Source organism: Emiliania huxleyi, assembly GCF_000372725.1.
Source record: "Emiliania huxleyi CCMP1516 unplaced genomic scaffold EMIHUscaffold_254, whole genome shotgun sequence".
NCBI classification, from domain to species: Eukaryota; Haptophyta; order Isochrysidales; family Noelaerhabdaceae; genus Emiliania; species Emiliania huxleyi.
Genome location: NW_005200138.1, coordinates 144880 through 167942, shown reverse-complemented (window position 1 = coordinate 167942; position 23063 = coordinate 144880). Strand labels below are relative to the sequence as shown.

The following is a 23063-nucleotide window of genomic DNA, read 5'->3' as shown; positions in this document are numbered from 1 at the left end:
TCAGCATCACGTCTAGACACCTCGCGTGTTGACTGTGGAGAGAATCTTTGACGGGAGACGCGGACGGCCCGCGCACAGTGATGACATCCACAACCATCGGACCGCAGTTGGCCGCTCGCCGCGGTCACAGCTCGTCCCTGCTCGGCTGCGCCGGCGACTCGGCCTCCTCGATGCCCTTTGCGACCGCGTCGAGCGCCGACCAGCGCTCGCCAATCACGCGCGTCGCCTGGCTGAGCTTGGGCTCCTTGGTGAGCGGGTTGTTGCAGAGGTCGATGGTCTTTGCGCGCGGCTTGGAGGTGTTGCCGCACCACGTCTCGCACCTGTGCACTCAGGGCGGCGTGAGGAGACGCTGCTCACGGCCTTGGGCGCGCCGCGTCGCCGTGCGCCGCACCAGAGCCACTCCTCTGGAAGCGAGTGGATGGGCACCACGTGCTGCGCGTAGTTGGGCAGGTCCTGCCAAGGCGACGAGCGAATGAGCGCCTCGGCCACACGTGGCCGATCTCGGCCATCTCTCGGCCGCCTCTCGGCCGCACCTGGTCGAGGTTGGAGAGCGAGTTCGGGTCCTTGGAGAGCGAGTCGTAAAAGACGCGGTACTGGTCGCCGTACGCGCGCCGCCGGAACTTGTGCAGATCGACGACAAAGAGCGCCTATCCACCGGTGCGAGACGTTGCGTCCGTCCCCGCCCCGCCGCTGCGGCCGCATCCCGGCAGCTCGCGGCGCGCCGAGATGTGGTACGGCCGCCCCTGCAGGTGGTCCCTCCAGTAGCCTGCGGCATGTCTCGGACGTGTCATGGACGTGTCCTGGACGTGTCCTGCACGCGGCCCCTCTCGAGCAGCCCTGCGCGAAGAAGCGGAAGCCCGTCGTGTCGGGGTTGGCGTCCGCCTGGCAAAATGGCGTCATCGCCACCGCCGCGCGGCCGGGCAGCTTCATGTCCCACAACTCGCCAACGTCGGCGTTGACTACCTGCTCTCAGCGAGAGGCGTGGAGAGGCGCGGCTCTCTTCCGCGTCGCCGCCGCCGGCCTGTCGGCTGCCTGGTCGGCGTCAATGTAGATGATCCGCCGCACCGAGAGGGGGAACATCACGTCGAGGAAGAGGATCTTGTAGCCCCAGATGATGCGCTGCTTGTCGGTCTGCTTGTGGAGCCACGAGGGCCACTGGTACTGCACGAGCCCGTACTCAAAGCCGAGCGCCTGTGGAATCGTCTCGGACATGTCGTGGACGTGTCCCGGACATGCCCCCGCCCGCGCTCGATGCCGAGCGCCGCCGCCATCGCCGGCAGCGAGCCGATGAAGGCGGGCGAGAGGAAGTTTTTGAGGAACCAAAACTTGACGTGCCGCTTTGTGCGCTGCAGCACCGACTGCAGCATGATCTTGAGGAAGCGCTCGTACAAGTGCCTACGCGCGCAGACTCCAGCGCATCGAAACGGGCGTCCGGCGGCATCGCCCCCCACGGGCATGTGTGTTGCGGTGCCCCGACGCGAGAGAGAAGACGTGCACAGTCTCGCTGGCGTCGCCCTTCTCGCCGCCCGACCACCACTTAGCCACAGATCCAATCACGCCCGCCGCGCGCTCGCCGCCGTCGCCCGCGCCGGCGCCGCCGGCCGCCTCGCCCTGCTTGTCGTCGTCGAGTATCGAGACCTGCTCACAGCAAGAGGCGTGATCGGACGCCGCTCGCGCCCCACCCCCGCGTGCTACCGGCGAGACAGCGCGGCACCGACTCGAGCCCGGGCCGCTTCTGCGCGAGCAGCAGGATGTTTGCGCCCGTAAAGTCCGCCATAGTGACCCGCACCTGCTCCCGGCGCGAGCCGCGTGAAGAGGCGCCGTTCACAAGCCGCGCGCACAAGGTGGGGCTCCGGCGACGCGACGCGCACCGCCGCCGCGTCGTTGAGAGTGGCGGGGTCGATGCGCTGCATGCCTCCGCGAAACGCGCGCGTCGAGTGGCCGGCGGCGAGGAGGGCGGGCGCCGTGCGGAGGGTGAAGACCTTGCGCGCGGGAAAGGGGGAGGGGGAGGGGGAGTCAATGACGACCTCGGAGGCGTGGCGGTGGTGCAACCTAACCGATCAACGAGTAGACCGATTGGGCGGGGCGGGGGTGGCACCTCGGAAGAGGGCCCTGGCGCGAGGGAGAGATCCCACACGCCGGGCGCCGCCTTGAGCTGGAAGTAGCCTACCACACCGTCCAACCAACGCTCGGCCGCCGCCGCGGCTCGCCGGTGCGTCGCCGCCTCGGGAAGGGGGGGGGGGCGGGCAGGGAAGGGGCGAGGGGGGCGGGCAGGGAAGGGGCGGGGGGGCGGGCAGGGAAGGGGCGGGGGGGCGGGCAGGGAAGGGGCGGGGGGGCGGGCAGGGCGCGCGCCCAAGTTGGACATGACGAGTGTGTCGGTCGCGTGCGGCTGTGCGGTCGTCCCGAGCAGCAGCTGCAGCCCGTTGGGGGGGTGGCGCGAGCCGACGTCCTCGCAGCTGCCCGTGATGAGGAGCGACGCGAGCTCGTACACGGCGGACACCGTCCGACGGTCGCCTAATATCGACATCCTCTCGGCGTCGTCTCGACACCATCTCGACGCCTGGACGGCCTCCTCCGCTCGCCCAGCTCGGCGAGCCGCAGGTTGTCCATGTCGTACGCCGCCTCGGTGCACTCGAGCAGCCACGCCTCGGGTGCGTCCACGTGCAGCGTCAGCACCTGTGGCGTGCGCAGCGACGAGAAGAGGGCGCGGTCGAGCTGCGGGCTGAGCGATCGGCCGGCGTTGTCGAAGCTCGGCTCGAGCGACACGACGTACCTACCAGAAGGTTCCAGGAAAGGTCCAGGAAAGGTCCAGGAAAGGTTGTCGAAGCTCGGCTCGAGCGACACGACGTACCTACCAGAAGGTTCCAGGAAAGGTCCAGGAAAGGTCCAGGAAAGGTTGTCGAAGCTCGGCTCGAGCGACACGACGTACCGGTAGAACGACTCGAGCGGGAACTTGTCGATCTGCAAGCTCGGGTTGAGGTGCAGCGTGACGGAGAGGCCTAAAGGGGGGGGAGCCTGCGACTCAGCAACCAGACAGCGGAAGGCGGGCGCGGCGTGGCGGAGGGACCGAACGTCTCGGGCAATCTCGGGCAATCTTGGCAATCTTGGCTCATATCGGCTCATCTCGGCTAATCTCGGGCCGAGCGACTCGTGCAGCGCCATCAGGATGGGCACCGCGCGCTGCGCCTCCTTGGAGAGCGGGTCGAGCACCGCCGTCAGCTCGAGCGCCTGCAGCAGCTCACGCCGAGGTCAGCCGGCGCCGGAGAGGCCGAGAGCGGCACCAGCAGCCCGCTCGACGCGCCTTCCCCGGCCCGGAGCCCGCCAGCTGCACGCACGCCGCACCGCACCCGAGGCTCTCGGGTCGGAACGCCATCTCGCGCACCCCTCCGGCGGCCGCCGCCGCCTGCGCGCCCCGGCTAAGCGCCGCCACCGCCAGCATGAGCAAATCTGACCGCTGGCCGAACTCCTCGGCCGACGGGGCGCCGCCTGCGTCTGCCGCCTCCTCGGCTGCATCCTCGCCAACCAACTCGCGGACGAGCGTCGCCCCCGGCGCCTGACCACAGGGGGAGAGGTTGTGACGAGGTGCCTCGTCGCGCGCGCCCCGCCTCCCGCCCGGCGGCGCCTGCGCGCGCTGCTTGTACTCGAACTCGCTGAGGAGCGCCTGAGAGACAGGCTCGAGGTGACAAGGAGGGCTGATCCGAGGCCGCGACAGAGCTCGCTGGGGAGGCGCCAGATCGACGGCGTCGAGTTTGCCCGCCGTCGCCGCGTCGACCAGCCGCCCGTTGACGACGATCGCCGGCGCCGCGGAGACGCCGAGCGAGCGGCAGAGCGCAGCGTGGTGCGGCGCCACCACCGACTTCACGCCGGCGATGAGGTTCGCAGTCTCTGCTGCGGAGAAGGCCTCGGGCACCGCGCTCGCCAGCAGCTCGGGCGTGAGGGCCTCTCCGGCCAGCGCCGCCGCGTGCAGCAGGGCGAGCAGCCGCCGCGCCGCCCCGAAGTCGTGTGTGGTCTGGAGCAGCTTCTCCCACGCGGCAAAACCAACGCGCGAGCGCTGCGCCGCCTATGGGGGGGTCTCGGAGACGGCGATCAGGCGGGAGAGGGGTCCCGAGCGGCGGGGGCGACGCGGAGGAGGCTGCGGCCGCCTCCTCCTTCCGCAGGTGCTCCATCGGAGGGCAGGCATGCCCGTGCTCGGGAGTGCACTCCCCACCGGCAGGCCCTCGCCCCAGCTGCAGCAGGCCGAGCCGGACGCGCCCGCCCGGCGCCGCCTCCGCCGCCTCCACCGCCGCGGCGGCGAGGGCGACGTGCGACGGCTGGGAGAGGTCAAGCACCAGCAGCTTGGAGACGGGGTGCAGCAGCTGCTCCAGGTCGCCTCCGCCCTCGCCGCCGTCGCCGCCGTCGCCTCCGCCGTCCTCCTCGTCGCCAAACTCATCCCCGCCACCATACGCGTACATATCCTCCTCCGCCGGCGGCGGCGCCGCAACGGGCGGCGCAGCCTCCGAAGGCGGCGAGGGCGGCGCGGGCGGCGTCGCGAGCCACTTGATCGCGCCGAGGTGGGCCGACGGCTTGAGGCCGGCCATCACCACCTTGTCGATCGGCTGCAGCAGCGCCTGAGGCAGGGTGAGCAGGTGGGGTAAGGCAAAGGTCTCCACACACGCTGCGCGCCGCGCGTGCGTTCGTGCGTGCGTGCGTGCCTCGTTGTAGCGCGGGAAAGTGGCCGTCGCGTTGGCGATCGTCGCGTACACGTCCTGGTGCTCGTCGGTGAGCTTGCCTGCGGGGGGAGGGGAGGGGGAGGGGAGGGGGAGGGCGACGCGAGAGCGCCGTCAGCGAGGCTTGCTTTGGAGGAGCGGCGCCGCCAGCAGGCGCACCCGTCCGGACGAGGCGCTGGACGGTGCGCACCTCGGCGGAGAGAGTCTGCATGATCTCCTGCTCGAAGTTGTCGCCCAGCCGCGTAAGCAGGCCTGTTCACACCGTGCGCGCCGTGAAGAGGCGCCGGCCACCGCCCCTCTGCCGCCCGATGGCGCGTGAGCTGGCCGTTGAGAAGCAGCAGCGGCTGCGCGGCGGGCAACCCCTTGTCCGCGAGGAACGTCGCGCCGCTGGCCACCTCCGCGTCGAACTCGGTTGAGGCGCCGGAGGAGAGGCCCTCGAAGGCGGCCGCCGCGTCGATGCCCTCCTTGCGCGAGGCGGAGGCCGCGGCGTGGAAGGCTTCGCGTAGATGCTCCTCCTGCGGCGGTCACGAGGCCTTTCGTGAAAGATGGGTTCGTGTCGGACACTGCCTCGGAAGGCGGGTGCTCTCCTGCAGCTCGTCGAGCTGGGGCGGGCCGCCGAAGAAATTCATCATCCCGCCTCCGAGCTCGCGCACCTGAGACGCGTGACAGGTAAGGGACACGTGACAGGTAAGGGACACGTGACAGGTAAGGGACACGTGACAGGTAAGGGACACGATGGCAGCGATCGTGGTGAGCGCAGAGGGGTCGGCAGGACGGCCATGCAAGCCCATCCGAAGCGGGCGCACCTGCCGCGTGGCGGCGAGGAAGCGCATCGCCGTCGCCGAGCCCATCCGCCGCTTGCAAAAGAGGAAGAGCTTGGTCAGCAGCAGCCCCAGCCGCTCCGCCTCCGCCTCCTCCTCGCTGTCGCCCACCAGCGCCGCCGCCGCAGCAGCGCCCGCCGCCGCCGCCGCGTCCGCCGCCGCGCCCGCGCCCGCCGCGGAGGGCGCGGCCAGCGCCGCCCTCTCCTCGAGGGAGGCGAGGCCCGGGGCCGCCCACGCCTCGTGCGAGTACGCGGCAGCGAGGGAGCTCAGTCGCGTCGAAGAGCCCTCCAGCCGCGCCTCGCACGCCGCAGTCGCGGGCGCGCCGCTCTCGCCGCCGCCGCCGCCGTCGCCGCCGCCGGCACCGTCCGCACCGTCCGCGCCGTCCGCACCGCCCGCGGCGTCCGCGGCGGCGCGGCGCGTGGCACCGGGGGCGAGGACGATCCCGAAGCGGATCGGCGCCCCTTGCGCGTGCAAGTCGACGAGGTAGCCGAGCACGGCCTGCCCGTCGCCGGTGGCGGGGTCGAGGACAAAGACCATCGTGAAGACATTCTTGCGGCAAAAGGAGATTTGGCCCCACGGGTTCGGGCGCAGCAGCTCCTTGACGGAGGGCGGCCAGCGCGCGTACTTGCGGTCGCGGCCGATGTCGTTGAGCACAACCACCGCGGGGTGGCGCGCCTGCAGGAAGGGTCCGGGAAGGTTCAGGGAAGGTTCAGGGAAGGTTCAGGGGGGAAGGGACCGAGGAAGCGGGGCGGGAGGCGAAGAGGAGGGAGGGGAGGGAAGGGGAGGGCGGGGAAGGGACGGGAAGGGGCGGAGGGGGAGGGGAGGGGAGCGGAGGGAGCGAGGGAGCGTGGCGGAGAGAGTGGGCTGTGCCGACACGCGGAGCGACGCCGGCGCCGCCGGCAGCGAGAGCATCGCTCGGATGGCGAGGGGAGGCACGCCGGCCGTCTGAAGCTCGTCGACGGTGCGCATCTCGCGCGTCATCGTGGTGAGCAGCCCGGCGAGGTCGTTCGTCTCGACGAGCGGCAGCGGGCGGCCTAGTGCGGCGCAGGCCGTGGACGTGTCATGGACGTGTCTTGGACGCCGGCGTGCGCAGCGTCAGCGGGTTGCCGTTGAGGAAGGCGCCCGAGAAGGAGGAGCCCCACACCGTCTGCTGGAGGCGGTCGACCTCGAGGGCGAGCTCGCGCGGCGCCGGACCCTTGGACAGCCCGCGTGCCAGGAAGGGGAAGTTTTGGCACAGGTCGCGCAGCGCACGCAGCGGCTGCTTGGCGGCCAGCACCCGCGCCGCCGCCTGCACGCCGAGGTCCTGCAGCGCCCACACCTTGAGCTCGGACGCGTCGTGGGACGCGTCCGCGGCGGCGAGCTCCTCGCGCAGCGCGCCGAGCGCGTCCGCCACCTCGGGCGCTCGCGCCGCCAGCGACCGAAAGTAAAATCCGTGCTCCTCAGCCTCCTCGCCCTCCTCGTCGCCGCCGCCGTCGCCGCCGCCGTCGCCGTCGCCGCCGTCGCCGCCGTCGATGCCGCCAAGGTCCTTGTCGTCCATCGCCTTGTACTCCATGTTCTTGATCGCCAGCTGCACGCCGTATCCTTGCAGCGTCTGCCGCTGCGCGCCGCCGCCGCCGCCGCCCGGCGCTTGCGGCAGCGGCCGGAGGGCGTAGCGGACACGGCCGTCCGCCGCGGCTCGGGAGAGGGCGTCGTGGGCGGGGTGGAAGGCGGCCGAGCCGAGCCGGGCGTACAGCACCAGCAGCGGAGGCGCCTCTCCGCCCGCGCGGCTGCCTCCCGGGAAGACGCGGTCCACGGAGAGCAGCTCGGCCTCTTGCGGGCAGTCGGCTCGCGCAGCGGAGAGCGCCGCCGCGACGAGGTCCGCCGCGCCGTCCGCCCCCGCGCCGTCCGGCAGCGCGTGCGCGCGGCCGCACGCCCGCACCCAGACCTCCGACGTGCCGCTCACGCCGAGCGTCGCAGCGTCGGTCGCTGCAATCTGTCGCCACATGGCCGCACGCGGAGAGAAGACGTGCGCTGAGAGGAGGACGCGGAGCAGGCGGAGGCGGAGCGGCGAGAGCAGGCCCGCCGCCGCCGCTTCGATCGCCGCGAGCACCTCCTGGTCCGAGCCGCCTCCCTCTGGCTCGTGCAGCGCCGCCGCATAGTCCCAGAAGAGACCCTCGTCGGCCATGAACTCGGCAGACTCGACCGAGAGCGGCGTCTCGTCCCAGCGCGCGGTCAGCGAGATGTCGATGTTTTTGGGCCTGAGCGTCTCCGCGCCGGCCGCGGCGAGGGCAAAGAGGAGCGCCGCCATCGAAGCAACAGCGCTGTGCTGAGGTGGCAGTCAAAGAAAAAAATTCGGTTTTCTTTTGTAGTTCGCTGTACAATTCTGGCACCACTGCCCACCACTGCCCACACTCAGCATTTTCAGTGCATATAGTGGCTCTTGCGAACATATTGCGGATATTTGGGAACTACATGACCATCACCTCCGTGGCTCGCACTACCGGCAGCTCTGACCCTTGCACTATACCTCGAGGTACGACTGTAGCACTCCCCACCGGCACTGGCACCGCCGCTGCGGTCACATGCGGTGGCGGCGGCTCCGTGCTCATACGCTTGGCGTGCTGCTTGTGGATGACAATCGCGGTGGCAGGAATAGCGAGAAAGAGGGCGCCTCCGACGCACCCGCCGACAATCGCGGCGATGGTGCCGGCGTTGCTCGAAGAGTCGCACCAGCCGTTGGTATCCCGATTGAGCGCTTGCGCCGCTCCCTGGCAGGCGCCGCCGTCACATACGTGGTCCTTGTACCGCTCGCAGTTGTCCTCGTGGCAGTTGGCCGGGTCTGTCACCCACGGATAGAAGGTGCACGACTCTCGCGCGGGAACGCAGCAGTCGTCGAGGCCGCAAGCATTGTTGACGCACACGAAGCCCTCCTGGTAGTGTTCCGAGCACCAGTCGCTGCCCTCGCCGAGGCAGCACCCGCCCGAGTTGCTCCCTCTCCCGCTCGGATTGCCGGGGCAGCCCGCGACCTCATGAGCGGCCGGCATGGGCGAAGGCGGGGTCGGTTCCGGGGTCGGCAGAGCGTCCGCATTCATCAGACACACCTCGGCGCACAGCCCGGTGGGCTTGTTGGCTCCGGCGACGTTGTCCCAAGTGCAGCAGCTCTGCCCCTTTGGGCAGCCATCCGTGGCGCTGCACTGTCGGGCAGGCTCGTCGGGGTTGCCGATTCGTGTGGTCGCCATGCAGTTGTTGACATTGTGCGAGCAGCACTCTCCCGCGCAGATGTACTGGCAGCTCGAGCTGCATTCCGCCTGGGTGCAGGTGGTGGCGCCGCCGGTCTGATCTCGGGATAAGCAGATGGCCGCGGCGCGCAAGATTTGGACCACGAGGAGAGCGATGGCGCGCATATACAGATTGACGGCTGGCGAAGGTTGTTGTGCGCGCGCGGCGGACTGGAAGACTGAAACGTCGCGATTTTTTCTTCCAAAGGACTCCGGGAATGTACGTAAGAGCACATACTCCATTGCTTCGGTGAAGGGGGTGAACCGCGCCATCCTCGACCGCCGTGTAAAGCTCGCTTCCGAGCTCTCACGCCGCGCGTAGGGCCTTTAGGGCCTAGAGAACACAACCCCCTCTCCCTTTTCTCCCAGAGCTAAAAAGTAAGAGCTACATCTTACCTTATATTTTCCCGTGTCCGGATTTCCGTTTCGGGCGACGGCACCACTCACCGAGCTCTCCGGCAGGGAATCATGTCGGCGAAGGCGGGCTCTGGCGTCTCGGTGATGCGCTCCGATCTCGACGCGTTGACCTCGACGGAGGTGGACGCGCACGAGGCGCAGTGGCGGGCCGGCGTCAACCGCCAAGCACGTCCAGACGCCCCCTCGCAAAGGCGGGCGGCGTCATTGGGTGCTGCAGCCAAGCGGCGGCGGAGAAGGACATGAACAACATACCTGCGCAATCCGTCATCGCCCGGGCGGCCGCAGGCGGTGCCATCTCAACCCACTCTCGGCACCGCTGCACGTTCGTGCTCCCTCTCCCACCCAACTCAGCTCCACCCTCCTCCACCCACACCCACCCCATCATCTGCTCTCAGGCTGATTGCGGCGTGTGTGTGTTGCGCAGTGCCGACCCACCAGACGCTGGCCAGAGCATGACTGTGATGCCTCTGTCTGGGCCGGGGAAGCGTTCGACAGCGCGCAAGGTTGCCTCCCTGCCCTTTGCGACGCCTCCAGCCACCACAGGATTTGTAGGTGTAGCTCTTACTATACTCTATAGGATCTAGCGCTTAGCCAGCTAGCCCCCCCACCCTATCCGGAACACTTGGCCTCTCCCGAGCCGGTCGTACTCCTATCGCAGATACGCGCCCATCGCCCCCCTCTCACCCCCGCGACCACGCCTCGACCTTCTTGGGCAGCAGCTGGTTCGACAGGTCCTCTCCGTGGCCTAAGCGGCCGAGTCCGCCAGCGCCCCAGGTAAAGACAGCGCCGTCGGCGGTAAGGGCGAGGCTGTGATGCTGCCCTGCTGACACGGCGACGACGCGCTGGCCAGCTAAGGCCTCGATCTTCTTGGGCAGCAGCTGGAACTGCTCGTCGCCGTGGCCCAAATTGCCACAGCCTCCATAGCCCCAGCTCCAGACTGCGCCGTCGGCGGTGATGGCGAAGCTGTGGACTGCTCCAGCCGACACAGCGACAACGCGCTGCCCAGCGAAAGCCTCCATCTTCTTGGGCAGCAGCTGGTTCTGCCCGTCGCCGTGGCCCAGCTGGCCACCGCCTCCCTCGCCCCAGCTCCAGACAGCGCCGTCGGTGGTGATGGCGAGACTGTGCGCGGCTCCAGCCGACACGGCGACGACGCGCTGACCCGCCAAGGCCTCGACCTTCCTCGGCAGCGGCTGGTGCTGCCAGTCGCCGTGGCCCAGCTTGCCGTTGTCTCCCATGCCCCAGCTCCAGACTGCGCCGTCGGCAGTGATGACGAGGCTGTGGCCAAAGCTAGCCGAGACAGCGACGACGCCCTGGCCAGCAAAAGCCTCGACCTTCTTGGGCAGCAGCTGGTTCTGCCGGTCGCCGTGGCCCAGCATGCCTTGCCAATCATCGCCCCAGCTCCAGACAGCGCCGTCGGCGGTGACGGCGAGGCTGTGGCTCAAGCTAACCGACACAGCAATGACGCGCTGGCCGGCAAAGGCCTCGACCTTCTTGGGCAGCCACTGAGCCTCCCTAGCGCCGTGTCCCAGCTCACCGCTGCCCCAGGACCAAATGGCGCCGTCCGCGGTGAGAGCGAGGCTGAAGTATCGTGACGCCGCCACACCAATCGCGCGCTCGCCTCCGAAGAGCGAGGAGAGACGGGTCGGCGTCTTCAGCTGCAGCACGCCCTCGCCGTGGCCGAGAAGGCCTGGAAACTCGTCCTCTTCCTCGTCCTCGTCCTCCTCCTCGCTCTCCGCTGCCGCGCCGCACGACGAGAGCCGCCCCTCGACGTCGATGAAAACGCTGTGCTGACAGCCCGCCGCAAGCCTCACCGGCGGGTTGGACTCGCGCAGCAAGGCATACAAGCACAGCCACCGCACGGCGCAGCTCTCGCCCTCTGGCTGCGCCGGCGGCTCGTAGCCGGCCTCTTGCAGGCGCAAGCGGATGCCCTGCTCTGCGAGCGATGTCGGCGGGATCGCAGCGAGAGAAGGCGCGCACGAGGAGCTCCGTGGCGAGGTGTGTGTATATGTCCACCTTGTTGCGCCGCTCGCGCCGCTCGCGCCGCCTCGCCGCCGCCGCAACCGCCTCGCCCTCCCCTCCGACACCCACCCGCCTCGCCCTCCCCTCCGACACCCACCCGCCATGTGTATGTGTGTGGAAAAAAAACCAGCCAGGCAGTTGATTTGGCCCTGGCACCAGCCTTGGCAGTTGAGTTGGCCTTGGCACCAGCCTTGGCGGGCGGGCACGCGGGACATGCACAGGCGCCAAGGGGCGCGGCGCCGACAATCACGGCGGTGATTGCGGCGCAGGTGGGGGGACGGGAAGTCCGTCGGCGTTGCCGGGGGCCCAAGGAAGCGCGAGGGAAAAATTCCGCCGCTGAGGGCGCTCGTGCGGCAATAGCCGGGTGGAGGGGGAGCGTGCCGGACGGGGCGTCGTCGCGCCGTCCGGTGGTCTGCTGCCCCGCGCAGCAACCGTCGGGCGACGACCCGGGGGCCAAAAACCCGGCGACGACGGCGCTCTGGATGGGGCGTGACCTCCTGCCTCCAACCTCCTTCCTTTTTGAGCAGGTGTGACGCCGCGCGAGCGACGCTCCGAGATCGCCCGAGATAGCGCGGCGCGGCCCCGAGATCGCCCGAGATAGCGCGAGATCGCCCGAGATAGCGCGGCGCGGCCCCGAGATCGCCCGAGATCGCGCGAGATCGCCCGAGATCGCGCGGCGCGGCCCAGGGCGGGGTGGATGGGTTGGGAGCGAGGGGGCGGAAGTGTTCAGTGCGGTAGATGGCGAGCTCGAGGCGCGTGAGCCGGACCTGTGAGCCGGACCACCCCCTCTTGTTATCTGCGTTGTTGAGCCAGGACTCAACATACTCGGGCTTGCGAGTCCCAAACTGTCACTCCCCTTTCTCCCGGCCGGGGTGGGGCGCGCGCGGGGGCGGCGGGTGTGCGGCGAGTGTGCGGGATGTCTGTGGGCCCGAGAGCGATATGCCATGTCCGCCTTGCGTTGTTTCATTACATCGAAGGCTAAGCTCAAAAAAAACAGGTCGGTGATGACTGCACTCCAAGTGCTCCAAGTCGGCCTCGGTGCGCTTCTGAGCTCCCCGGCCCTGGATGTGAGGTTACCGACTGCACTCCAAGTGCTCCAAGTGCATGCGCGCCGCCAAGGCTGCTCGACAGGACTGGCATTGAAAAGCCAGCGGAGCTCCCGTTACGCGTTACGCGATTGCTCGCGAAGCGCAGCATGATGGTTTGATGCGTGGCCAGCGTGGGAGGATGCCGCCGCTGTCAGAGGAGGCCGCCGCTGTCAGGTCTCGAGGGCCGGCCGGCGGGCGAGCATCCGCGCTGCCGACGACGTGCTCGAGACTGGCCTTCTGAAACGGCGAGAAAAGTGTCGTCACCAGCGGCGGTGCTGCGCGGGAGGCGGCCGCGGGCACGCTGGGCTCGAACAGCGGCAAGCAGGCTCGGGCGCACACGACATCCGCGAGCATCACGAGCATGATTACATGGCATGAAAGAGGAGGTGCTCGACCTCCCCGCACCGGGACGCGGTCGGGCGATCTAAGGCCCAGTGAGGCGTATGCATTGCCCATCCAGGGCTATCACCTGGACCTATCAACAGGCGCCTGCGGCGCCGTGCTCAGGAGCTGCTGCTCCAACCTGTTCACACAAAAACACAACCCCGCGGACCCAAGACGCACAAGCAAGCACAGACAGTCGAGAAGGGAGAGACAGCAACGACAGTCAATAGCTAGCGCTGGGTACAACCTGTTCACACAGTACTCTGCTGGAGGAATGGTTGGGCAAGTTACTCAGGACACGATCCCGGCGTGAATACAACTAACTGACGGATCCGCTCCTGACGGCGGCACGGCGCACGCACCGCGCTGTGGCGCGTGCCGCCGTCTTTGTTTGAAGTAAAAAGCCGAATCAGAGCGGCGTCGGCGTTGTCCTGAGTTTTCTCCCCCGGATTGCCCAACCGGGACCGCTCCGTGACGCACGCCGGCGAAGCACCATCAAGCTGCTGTACGCAGTACGGCCCCGGAATCGCCTCCCCAGGCTTAGCTAGACTGAGAGATATTGTGCACATGGTCAGTCTCTACAATGTATACACTGACACTGAACCTCCCAGAGCTCGTCCCGGTCCGTCACGGCCATCCTCGGCCTCCGGAGGGCCCCCGGCCGCGGCGCGGTGCGGCGGCGTCACAAATCCGACCACAGAGCACCGGGACACGGTCCTCGGTCGAGCGATCTGAGGCCCAACTAGGCGTATGCATTGCCTATCCAGGGCTACCACCTGGACCTATCAACAGGCGCCTGCGGCGCCGTGGCAGGAGCTGCTATTCACACCTGCCCAACCATTCATGCAGCACCCTACTCGAGTACCAGGTAGTCGTGAAGCGCGCAATGTCCGACCACCGCGCCAGGTCGCTCGCCGCGGCGGTCGGCCTGCGCACATCGTTGCTAATTTCGACGCTCGCACTCACCGCCCACGCGCTCTTCCTCTACGGCCAGCTTGTCGGCCGCGAAGACGACTGCCCCGGTGCGGGACGCACTCACGTCTTGGTCCTGGCCCATCTTGACTCTGCCCGCCGCTCATACCCGCCGTTTCATCAGCGCGTGTCGGTCATTTTGTGTATCACACACCAAGCTGGCACGCTACGCACCACCCTGTGCAAGCGGATCGCGGTCAGCCGCCGCACCGCCCGTACTCGCCACCACCGACCGCGACCGCCTCCGCGCAGGCTTCAACAACACCGGGTGCGACGCGTCGGTCGCGGACAAGTCCGACTCGATGATGGAGATCGACCTGTCTGCGTCGCTCGGCTATCACGCACACGGACTGCTCGCCGCCGCCGCCGGGGCGTTGGAGGCGTCCGCCTGCGGAACAGACTGCCCGTTCGGCGACGAGACGCTGCCTCCCGGCGCCCCGCCCGCCTGCGCCACCCTCGAGTGCGACGCGTGCACCATCGTCGCCGGCGTGGCGGCGGAGCAGCGCTGCGCTGGAAAGCTCGAGGCGGCCCCGCCCCCCCGTCGTGCGGAGGAGCCGGGGTTGCGGAGGAGGGGAGGACCGCACTCTTCACGGCTGTCGATGAGCAGGTGCCCGTCGCGCACATGTCCTACCTGTACGCGGTGACGCAGCTCTGGGGGCAGGACCTGTCGCCCGCCTGCCAGACAGGCGCAAGAGAGCCAAAGACGCGCGCACGCACCAAACGCACGCGGGTCACCTTCTCCTTTGTTTCACACCGCGCACGCGCTGTGAAGAGGCGCGCAGACGATTAGAGGCGCGCAACTCATGCCTCTCTCTGCCTGCGACCAGGGACCGAGCCCGAGTGCACGCACATCTACCCGGGCCGCCCCGCCGCCGCCACGCTAGTGGTGTGATGCCTAGTGGTGACCACGTCACACTTCCCGCCACGTCACACTTCCCGCCACGTCACACTTCCCGCCACGTCACACTTCCCGCCACGTCACACTTCCCGCCACGTCACACTTCCCGCCACGTCACACTTCCCGCCACGCTAGTGGTCGCCCTTCCCTCCGGCCTGCGTCGCGGCCAGGCAGAGGCTGTGGCTGAGCGTCGCCCACTCCCCGGCGGATAGGCGCTCTGCTGATCTGGCGGCGAGACGCCGGGGGGTGAGAAGCTCGCCTGCTGAGCCTCGCCGCCCCCTTCCGGCGCTGTAGGTCCGCGCAGAGACCCTCGCCGCAGTGCGGTGTCACTGACGAACTCCGCATGAGAGCTGCCGTCCCCCGCCCTCCGCCGCAGGTCTTCTCCTTCATCTGGCCGCACCTCAAGCTGCTGTTGCTGCAGCTCTTCTTCTACTTGCCGCTGCGGCCGGCCGCGCGCCGCAACGGCGGTCGCGCCGCGTCGCGCCGCCTTCGGCGGGGACGCGTCGCTCACGCGAGGGCGCTGCGAGCAGGCAACTACTGGCTCGCCTTTTTCGGCAAGTGGACGCTGGCCGACGTGCTCGTGATGACTTGCCTCCTCGGCCCGCCTTCGGCACCGAGGCCCGCCTCTGCCGCCAAGACACGTCCCATGACGCGTCCGGGACGTGGCCCCACAGGTCTCCTCAACATCAACGCGCACTCGTCGATCGGCGATGTGTGGAGCAGCGTGCGCGCGCAGCAGCCTCAGCTGTGCAACGCACTCTGCGACGCCCTCGCGCCGCCGCCCGCCTCGCCCGGCTTCGACGGCGCCGTCGACGTCCTCGACGCCGCCGGGAACGGCGCCAACTGCACGCGGCTGTGCGAGGGAGTGGCGGAGCTGCTGTCGGCGACGCTGCTCTGGCCGGAGGAGGCCTGATCTCGGGGGGAGCTCGGCTCATCTCGGCGCATCTCCTCCAGGCGACGCTCCTCTCGCCGGAGGAGCTACCGGACTCTTCTCTGGTCGTCGCGCTGAGGCTGCGCGGGCTGACTTGCATGTGCCGCGATGCCGCCGAGATGTGGCCGAGATGTGGCCGAGGTGTGGCCGAGGTGTCGCCGAGGTGTGGCGGAGGTGTCGCCGAGGTGTCGCCGAGGTATGGGCGGATTTGGGTTGCACACACCGCCCCCCCCCCGCGCGCGCTTTCCCTCTCCGCGCGTCCCTGACACGCCCAGCGCGCGTCCCCTCCAGGTACGCGTTTTGTCTCGCCGTCGTCCTCTCCCTCTCCACCTCTGTTCTCGCCGACTCGATCGACGACCACGAGCGGCACGTGTCGGCCGGCGAGCAGAGCCCACCCGCCGGCCCGTGCGCGGGCAGCCTCGCGCCGGCCGGCCGGGCCGATGCCGCGCAACACTGCCAGGAGCAGGGGCAGCAGGGGCAGCAGGGGCAGCAGGGGCAGCCGGGGCAGCAGGGGCAGCAGGGGCCCGCGGCGCGGCGCAGCTCGCGGGCGAATCGCACCGGAGGGGCGCTCGAGATCTTGAGGGAAGGCGACGGAAGCAGCCGCGTCCACCGGTCTACTCGAGAGGGGTGGTCGAATGACCGCACGAGAGTTTGAGCAAAGGCGTGGCCGCGCCGCTCTCTGCCGCCGCAAGCTTTGCCGCCGCCGCCGCCGCCGCGCCGACGCCGGCGCCGCCGCCAGCCAGCCACGGGGGCTCCTGCGGGACGGAGGGTCTGGGTGGAGGGCCAATGCGGCTGGACGCGGCGCTGCTGGACGGCGCCGACGAGCGAGGCGCGCTGTAGCCGAGATGTGGCCGAGGCTAGCCGGGAGGGTGCGCCTACCTGTAGCTGACGAGAGGGGCGGGGCCACGCTGCGAGGGGAGGGGGGGGGGGGGGGAGGGACTCCCAAGCGGCCAGTGGGAGCGGCGAGTGGACGGGCTGGAGCTGCTTAGGTGCCCCCGACGAGGGGCGTGTGATGAGGCCCCTGTGGCGGCGCGGCCGTGCCGGGCCGCTCCACGTGGCGCGCCGTTGGCCCCCCCCCCCCTCTCCCCCCCCTCCCCCCCACGCCCACGCCCACGCGACACAGCCGGCTGGACGGGGCGCAAGGCGAGTCGTGTGTAGGGCCTCGTGATCGTGCAGCTCGCCATCACGTGCGTCGCCATGTCGACGCCGCTGTTCGAGCGGCGGCTGACCGGCTCCATGGCGCTGCTGCTCGACTCGCTCGGCGCGTGCGCCCCATATCTCCCCACATCTCCCCACATCTCCCCACATCTCCCCACATCTCCCCATTGCTCGACTCCCTCGGTGCATGCGCCCGCCGGCTTTGTCCGCGAGGCGGGGGGGCGGGCCTCATCTCACTCCTCCGCCCCCCCCCCCTCGCCGTGGACAGGCTTCGACTTCAGCGGGGCGTACACGATGGTCAACCTCGGCCTGCTCTCCGCAGAGGCGGGCGGCTGGGCGCTGCTCATGTCCTCCACATTTTGGGTCGCCGCTTGCTTGCTGCTGGTGCGGCCGCCTGCAGGGCGTCGCTTCAAGGGAGCGTGCGTGTGATCTTCAGGTCTTCATCGTCATCTGCCCGCTGCTGCGCGGCGCCTCGCTGCTGCTGCTGCTGCTGCGGCCGATGACCGTCGCGGCGGCGCAGAGGCTGCACGCCCGCTCGCGTGCCGTCTCGTACTATTACGCTCTCGAGGCGCGATTCCGACGAGATTGGGCCGAGATGTGCAGCCGCAGCTTTTGGGTCTGCTTTGGCGATGGCCGAGCGGCGCCCGCCACTCACCGCCGCGTTCGAGGTGCCCCCGAGGCGCGGGCCTTGGACTGAGCTTGGGCGTGGTCCGGGACGGCGGCAGGTGATGCTCGTGGCAGTGCCGCTCATCGGCACCACCATCGAGCCGATGACGGCGACCCTCTTCACGCCGTACAACACGCCCATCTGCAAGGACATCACCACCGCCTTCCCCAACCCGCCCGGCACCGACCCGCCCGACCTGTGCTTCACCATCTCCGTCGTGCCCTCGACGGGCTACTTCTCGGTGGGACACCGCGACCCCCAAACGCCTCTCGGGCGGAGCGCCGCACGCGCCTCCCTCACGTGCTCGCGCCTCTGTCAACAGGTCGCCGCCGCCGTGGTGGTCTTCCTCCTCTCCGGCTTCGACGGCTCGCCCACGCACAAGTACCTGCACCGCCTCCTCCACCCAGGAGACGAGCCGCCGCCCTACTGGCCGCGCTGCGGGGCGGCGCGATGACGGCGGAGGGAGAGGCAGAGGGAGCACATGCTGCTGAGCTGAGCTGTGCGTGGTGCTGCGCGCATTCCCACTGTGCCAATTGTTTTTGCAGATGCATAGTACTACGTCTACGAGCTGTGCAATAGACCGTTCCTCCTGACTCTGTGACTGTCATATCACAAGATCAGTCCCAGTGCCACTGCGCAGTGCGGCGCGTGGGTCTGGGTGGCCCGAACTCCCAGGGCGCGAGAGAGGCGGTACAAAGCCTCGTTCTTGCATCTTGGGGCCCGGGGCCTGGCCCGCGATGTATAACGAACACATGCCTCATGCGCAGGCCGCAGACACGTCTTCTACACTACTCTCTAGAGAGTAAAACCGCCGAATTTCGGACAATGCTCTTTTCCCACGCTCGCCACATGACGCCCACCGCCGCCGCGTTGGGCGGCGCGCGCCGACGCCGACCATCACCGCCGACCGACGGCTCGCACGGCCGTGCGGTGAGCAAAAATTTGGGTCGCTGCGCGCCTGCCGGATGCTCTGCGACGTCTGGACGCTCGCCAGAAACGCCAGGAAGCTTGCCTTCCACCCCTGGGCCCGAGGGCGAACGGCAGTGGTCGGCAGCCTCTGCGACGCTCCGATCGGCTCCTCGACCTCATCGCCTGCGACGAGCCAGCATGGCTCGTCGCTCGACGGCAGCCTGCTCAGTATGCTCTTGGCATTCTGTACAGCCTCGCCAGGCTCTCTGAGACGGCCTGCAGGGCCGGCGCCGACCGCCTCGGGCGCGATGGCCCTCCTCAGTACCTACCTCTTCGATGCCGGTCGGCTCTCCAATCTCGTCGCCGGCGGCAGGCCCGCATGGCGCGCTGCTCGATGGCAGCCTGCTCAGTACGCCTTGGACAATGACTTCTGCCTCGCTGCTCTTACTGCAGCCGCCTCCGGGGCCGGCGCCAGCCGCCTCGCTTCGCCAGTGCTGTCTACGCCGGCGACACGCGTGTCGGCTCGCCGCCCGCGTCGCCCGCGGCGGGCCCGCAGGCGGGCCCGCATGGCGCGCCGCTCGTCGGGAGCGTTCCCAGCAGGCTGTGCAGGGCAGTCTGCCTCACTCAGGGCGCCGCCGCCGCCGCGCGGGGCCGCCACCGGCGCTGCTGCCGTGAACACTGCCGCCGTGTACGCCACCACCGCCTCTCTTCGTCGCCGATCTCGCCGACGCCGCTCGCCGCTCGCCGCCGCCCTGCCCTGCCCCGCCCAGCCCTCGCACAAACAAACCAACACACACACACACACACACACACACACACACACACACACACACACACACACACACATACAGACACACAAAACACACCCCGCCCCAACCTCGAGCGCCCCGCGCCCTCCCGCCCAACGCCCTGCGCCTCACGCCTCGCGTCCCACGCACGCCCCGCGCCCCGCGCCCCCTCACCTCGCGCCTCACGCCTCCCTCCCCACCCTCTCAGGCATTTCTCCTCCCTGCTGCTCGCCAACTCCTCCTCCCCCGCATGACCGACGACTACCCGTCCTTCGGCGACTCCTCCCTCTTCGGCGCCAACGCCCACTACCCGTTCGGCCCGGTGAGGGGCGGGAGCGCAGCCATTCCAACGGCTGGAGAGTTTCTGAACGGCCGCGCATGCGCCTGCATGCCGGCTTACTAAGAATGTCCCTCGCTCCGGCTCCTCTCTCGGAAGACGCGCGCCGGCCTGGGGGACTCGCTTGCGATCCCGCTCCAGCCAGAGGCCGCGTGAGGCGTCTGGGACGGTGTACGCTGGGGCTTGGCCCCAAGTGCACTGGCCTCGCGTCTCGAGGGGAGGGCGGCTCGTAACTGAGGTTCGCCGTCAGGGACAGTCGTCCTCCCCTTCTCGGCCATTCCAACGGCCAGGCCGCTCGCTTAAGGCTGATTGGCTAGACGAGCGGCCTACCTCCAACGGGGCGGTCCGGGAACGCGTGGAACCTGCCCACCTCGGTGGGAGGTGGTTTGGCGCCGACGGACCGCCCTCTCCACCACCCTCGCCCAGGGATCTACAACGCTGTCTTAAGGTCCGACAGGTTCGGCACCGGGCACCGCCTCGGTATACAAAATGCGCCTGCGGGCGGACCCTCACAGATCACAGATCACTCTCTCTCTGCTGCAGTCTGCACCAAGAGAACGCCTCTTCAGAACGCGACTGGTCCACACATAGAGAAGATACGTCACTCAACAACAATGAGTCATGTCCCCAGCCACACACCCCAGAAAGAAAGAAAAGAATTTTACTATACAAGCCCCTCTCACAGCAGACTGGCTCGGACTGGCACTACAAATGGCACAGCAGGCGACGGCCCCTTACGGGTCGTCAAAGAGGCCGGCGTACTCCTCCGGCCGCTCCTCCCCCTCCCAATCCTCCCCGGGCTCTGGCTCCTCCTCCTTCGCCCGCGCCCTCGCCCCCCGCCGGCGGCGATTCCGTGCGGCCGTCGCCCCCTCCCCCTCCCCGCCCCCATCACGGCCGGAGCCGTACCACCCAGCGCGCACGAGGAACGAGGACTGAGCCTCAACCTCGTCCAACCTCACCGCCCTCACGGCGGCGTCGCACGCCTCAGCCCGCGAAGCGCCAGCAGCATGCGCCGCGGCGTACGCCGCGTCGCCTACCGCCTGCCTCGCGAGAGACGCGGCGCGCCACTCGTCCTCCAGCGCCGCCGAGCCCCACACAGGGTCTCCCGCAGACCGGTCCGAGTCGCCGTCCGAGCTTAGCTCGCCCTCGCCCTCGCCCTCGCCTCGCGCCTCGCCGCTCCCATCCTGCGGCTGCGCCACGCCCCGCGCCTCGCAGCAGCCCCATCCTTGGCAGAGCCCGCCGCACATGCCATGCGCGACGTATGCCTGGCGCAGGCCAGGCACCCCCCACCGATCGTCAGTGGTGGCGAGATAGGGCGCCGCGCAGCGGCCTGTCGAGTTAGCCCACCGCCACGCGCCCGCCCGCCACAACTCGCCCGCCGACCCGGGCCGCCCGCAGAGGCAGCACGGCTCGACGACGCCGAGCCACTGCCCGACGTTCAGCTGCGCCCAATGCGCCCGCCACCACGCCGCCCCGCCGCGGCGCCGCCAGCTTTCATGTTCCGGATGGTCGGCACTGGAAAGAGAAGAATCCTGAGCGCCTGCTGCGCGCGACTCGAGGTCGCGCGACTCAATGCGGGCGGTCATGGAGGCCTCACCTTCAAGAAGGGAGGCCGTGTGGACCTCTCGGGAACAATCGGGCGACACGGCGCCGCTCTCCTCCCCCTCCGCCGGCGCCGCGCCGCCGGTGGAAACCTCCTCCACTTGGTTGGGCCGCTCAGCAGCCAAACCCGCCGCGGTGTCGGGCACCTTCTCGAGCCCCCCCCCGCGACCCCTGGCGCCACGGCCGCGCCGCCCTCGGCGGCGCCGCGGCGCCTTCCGCCCGTCCTCGACCTCCTCCTCCCCCCCCTCGGCGGCAATCGTCCCATCGCCGCTCTCCGGCAGCGCGGGCTCCAAGGGGTCCAAACTGGATCCCTCGGTCCCACCTCCGGACCCACCTTCAGCGGCCTGCGCGTCGCAGGCACCGCCGTCCGCCTCTTCGGGGCGCGCGCCGCCGCGGCCCGCGCCGCCAGCCGCTGCCCCGCCACCAGCCGCCTGATCGCCAGCCGCCACCCCAGCCGGGGTGTCGCCCAGCGACAAGCCGCTGAGGGATGCCAAGACCGCAGCTGCGTCCCCCCAGCCCCGCGGGCCGAGAAGAGCTCGGCGGAGCTTCTCCGCCTGGCGGTCGTGGATGTCGAGCGAGCCGATGCCCTTCTCAGCGACCTCCTCGAGGAGGTCGCCGGCATCGCCAACGCCCAGCTCCGCGAGCCGCCCCTCATACCTGCGGTAGAGGATGTCGGCGACTCCCGCGCGCTTGAACAGAGCCGCGAGCGGCTCTCGCAGGTCGATGGCGGGCGAAGCCGCCATCGACGGCCTGGTGCCCGGCCGCGTGGCCCCGGGCTGCGGGTGGGTGCTCGCTGTGGCGGCCGCCGAGAGGGCAGAGAGCGGCGGCAGGCCGCCGACGGCGTCTGCGTCTGAAAGAAAAGAAAACACACGAGCAGGGAGGGATGGGAGGACGGCACGCCGCCACCACACGCCACCGTCCTCAGAGATAGTCCTCGAGTTTCTTCTTTCTGACGGCATGAGCGGCACCGTTAGCCAAGAAGCCCTGCTGCCCGAGCTGGCGGTGGGCGAACTGGGGGCGCTGCGCGCCCTCCTCTCCGGGCGGCGGACGCGCGGCAGGCTCGACGCGCGGCTCGACACCGAGAAGCAGGACACGCTGCTGACCTGGGCCGCTCGGCACGGGCAAGCCGAGGCGGTGCGGCTGCTGCTCGAGGCCGGCGCGAGCGTCGGGGCGGCTGACGGCGAAGGCGCCTCCGCACTCGCACTCTCGTGCGAGGCGGGCCGTCTCGAGTGCGCCCAGCTGCTCCTCGCCGCCGGTGCGGCCGTCGACCAGGCTGAGGACAGTGGTTGCACGCCGCTGTTCATCGCGTGCCAGGAGGGACAGCTCGAGTGCGCCAGTCTGCTTCTCAAGGAAGGCGCGGCGGTCGACCAAGCCGATAAGGACGGCTTTACGCCGCTGTTCGTTGCGTGCCAGGAGGGCGAGCTCGAGTGCGTCCAGCTGCTCATCGAGGCGAACGCGGCGGTCAACCAAGCCAAGCAGAATGGCTTCACGCCGCGTGCCAGCAGGGCCACCTCGACGTTGCCCGGCTGCTCCTCGAGGCCAGCGCGGCGGTCGGCCAAGCCAATCAGGAAGGCGCCACGCCGCTGTTCATTGCGTGCCAGCAGGGCCACGTCGAGTGCGCCCGGCTGCTCCTCGAGGCCAGCGCGGCGGTCGGCCAAGCCAAGGACGGCGGCGCCACGCCGCTGTACGTCGCGTGCCAGAACGGCTACGTTGAGATCGTTCGACTGCTCCTCGGGGCCAACGCGGCGGTCAATCAGGCCGATGAGGACGGCGTTACGCCGCTCTTCATCGCGTGCCAGAAGGGTCACCTCGAGTGCGCCCAGCTGCTCCTCGAGGCCAGCGCTTCGGTCAGCCAAGCCCGCAACGACGGCGTCACGCCGCTGTTCATCGCATGCCGGCAGGGCCACCTCGACATCGTCCGGCTGCTCCTCGAGACCGGCGCGGCGAAGGACCAAGCCCAGACCCAAGGCGCCACGCCGCTGTCCATCGCATGCCACAACGGCCACCTCGAGGTCGCCAAGCTCCTCTCCTCCTACGGCGCCTCCCGCGCCGCAGTGCCGCCCTTCGGCACGCCCGAGGAGATTGCAAACAGCCGCGGCCACGCCGACC

General features: G+C 69.5%; 5 protein-coding genes across 5 annotated transcripts; 2 read left to right on the top strand and 3 right to left on the bottom strand.

The window, feature by feature from the left end:
• On the bottom strand, positions 1–3414 carry EMIHUDRAFT_457558 (hypothetical protein). The gene is made up of 16 exons (XM_005777856.1): positions 3302–3414; positions 3141–3228; positions 2930–2999; positions 2583–2773; positions 2353–2514; positions 2099–2166; positions 1872–1982; positions 1715–1789; positions 1478–1536; positions 1233–1395; positions 1066–1191; positions 837–963; positions 723–766; positions 534–647; positions 392–453; positions 1–320 (listed from the first exon to the last, which is right to left on the bottom strand). Exons 1-16 carry the CDS (start codon positions 3371–3373, stop codon positions 125–127), a joined length of 1728 nt encoding a protein of 575 aa, XP_005777913.1. The 5' UTR covers positions 3374–3414; the 3' UTR covers positions 1–124.
• Positions 3415–4997: 1583 nt separating this feature from the next.
• EMIHUDRAFT_457557 (hypothetical protein) lies at positions 4998–8910 on the bottom strand (the record flags this gene model as incomplete). Its single annotated transcript, XM_005777855.1, has 9 exons — positions 4998–5221; positions 5513–5623; positions 5778–5824; positions 5953–6202; positions 6404–6561; positions 6596–6965; positions 7263–7334; positions 7452–7832; positions 8062–8910. Coding segments are annotated over 9 exons (2460 nt in total), but the record flags the coding sequence as incomplete, so codon positions are not given.
• A 4657-nt stretch (positions 8911–13567) lies between these two features.
• On the top strand, positions 13568–15353 carry EMIHUDRAFT_457556 (hypothetical protein; the record flags this gene model as incomplete). The annotated part of the gene is made up of 7 exons (XM_005777854.1): positions 13568–13714; positions 13917–14188; positions 14272–14350; positions 14492–14550; positions 14939–15026; positions 15093–15161; positions 15237–15353. Coding segments are annotated over 7 exons (829 nt in total), but the record flags the coding sequence as incomplete, so codon positions are not given.
• An 826-nt stretch (positions 15354–16179) lies between these two features.
• Positions 16180–17929, top strand: EMIHUDRAFT_443648 (hypothetical protein). Its single transcript, XM_005777853.1, has 7 exons — positions 16180–16327; positions 16488–16550; positions 16652–16754; positions 16920–17014; positions 17088–17219; positions 17377–17559; positions 17641–17929. The coding sequence occupies exons 1-7, from the start codon at positions 16280–16282 to the stop codon at positions 17770–17772; spliced, it is 756 nt and encodes a 251-aa protein (XP_005777910.1). The 5' UTR covers positions 16180–16279; the 3' UTR covers positions 17773–17929.
• Positions 17930–20005: 2076 nt separating this feature from the next.
• EMIHUDRAFT_457554 (hypothetical protein) lies at positions 20006–21751 on the bottom strand. Its single transcript, XM_005777852.1, has 5 exons — positions 21452–21751; positions 21185–21298; positions 20869–20892; positions 20273–20794; positions 20006–20143 (listed from the first exon to the last, which is right to left on the bottom strand). Exons 1-5 carry the CDS (start codon positions 21695–21697, stop codon positions 20087–20089), a joined length of 963 nt encoding a protein of 320 aa, XP_005777909.1. The 5' UTR covers positions 21698–21751; the 3' UTR covers positions 20006–20086.
• Between the last annotated feature and the right edge of the window lie 1312 nt (positions 21752–23063).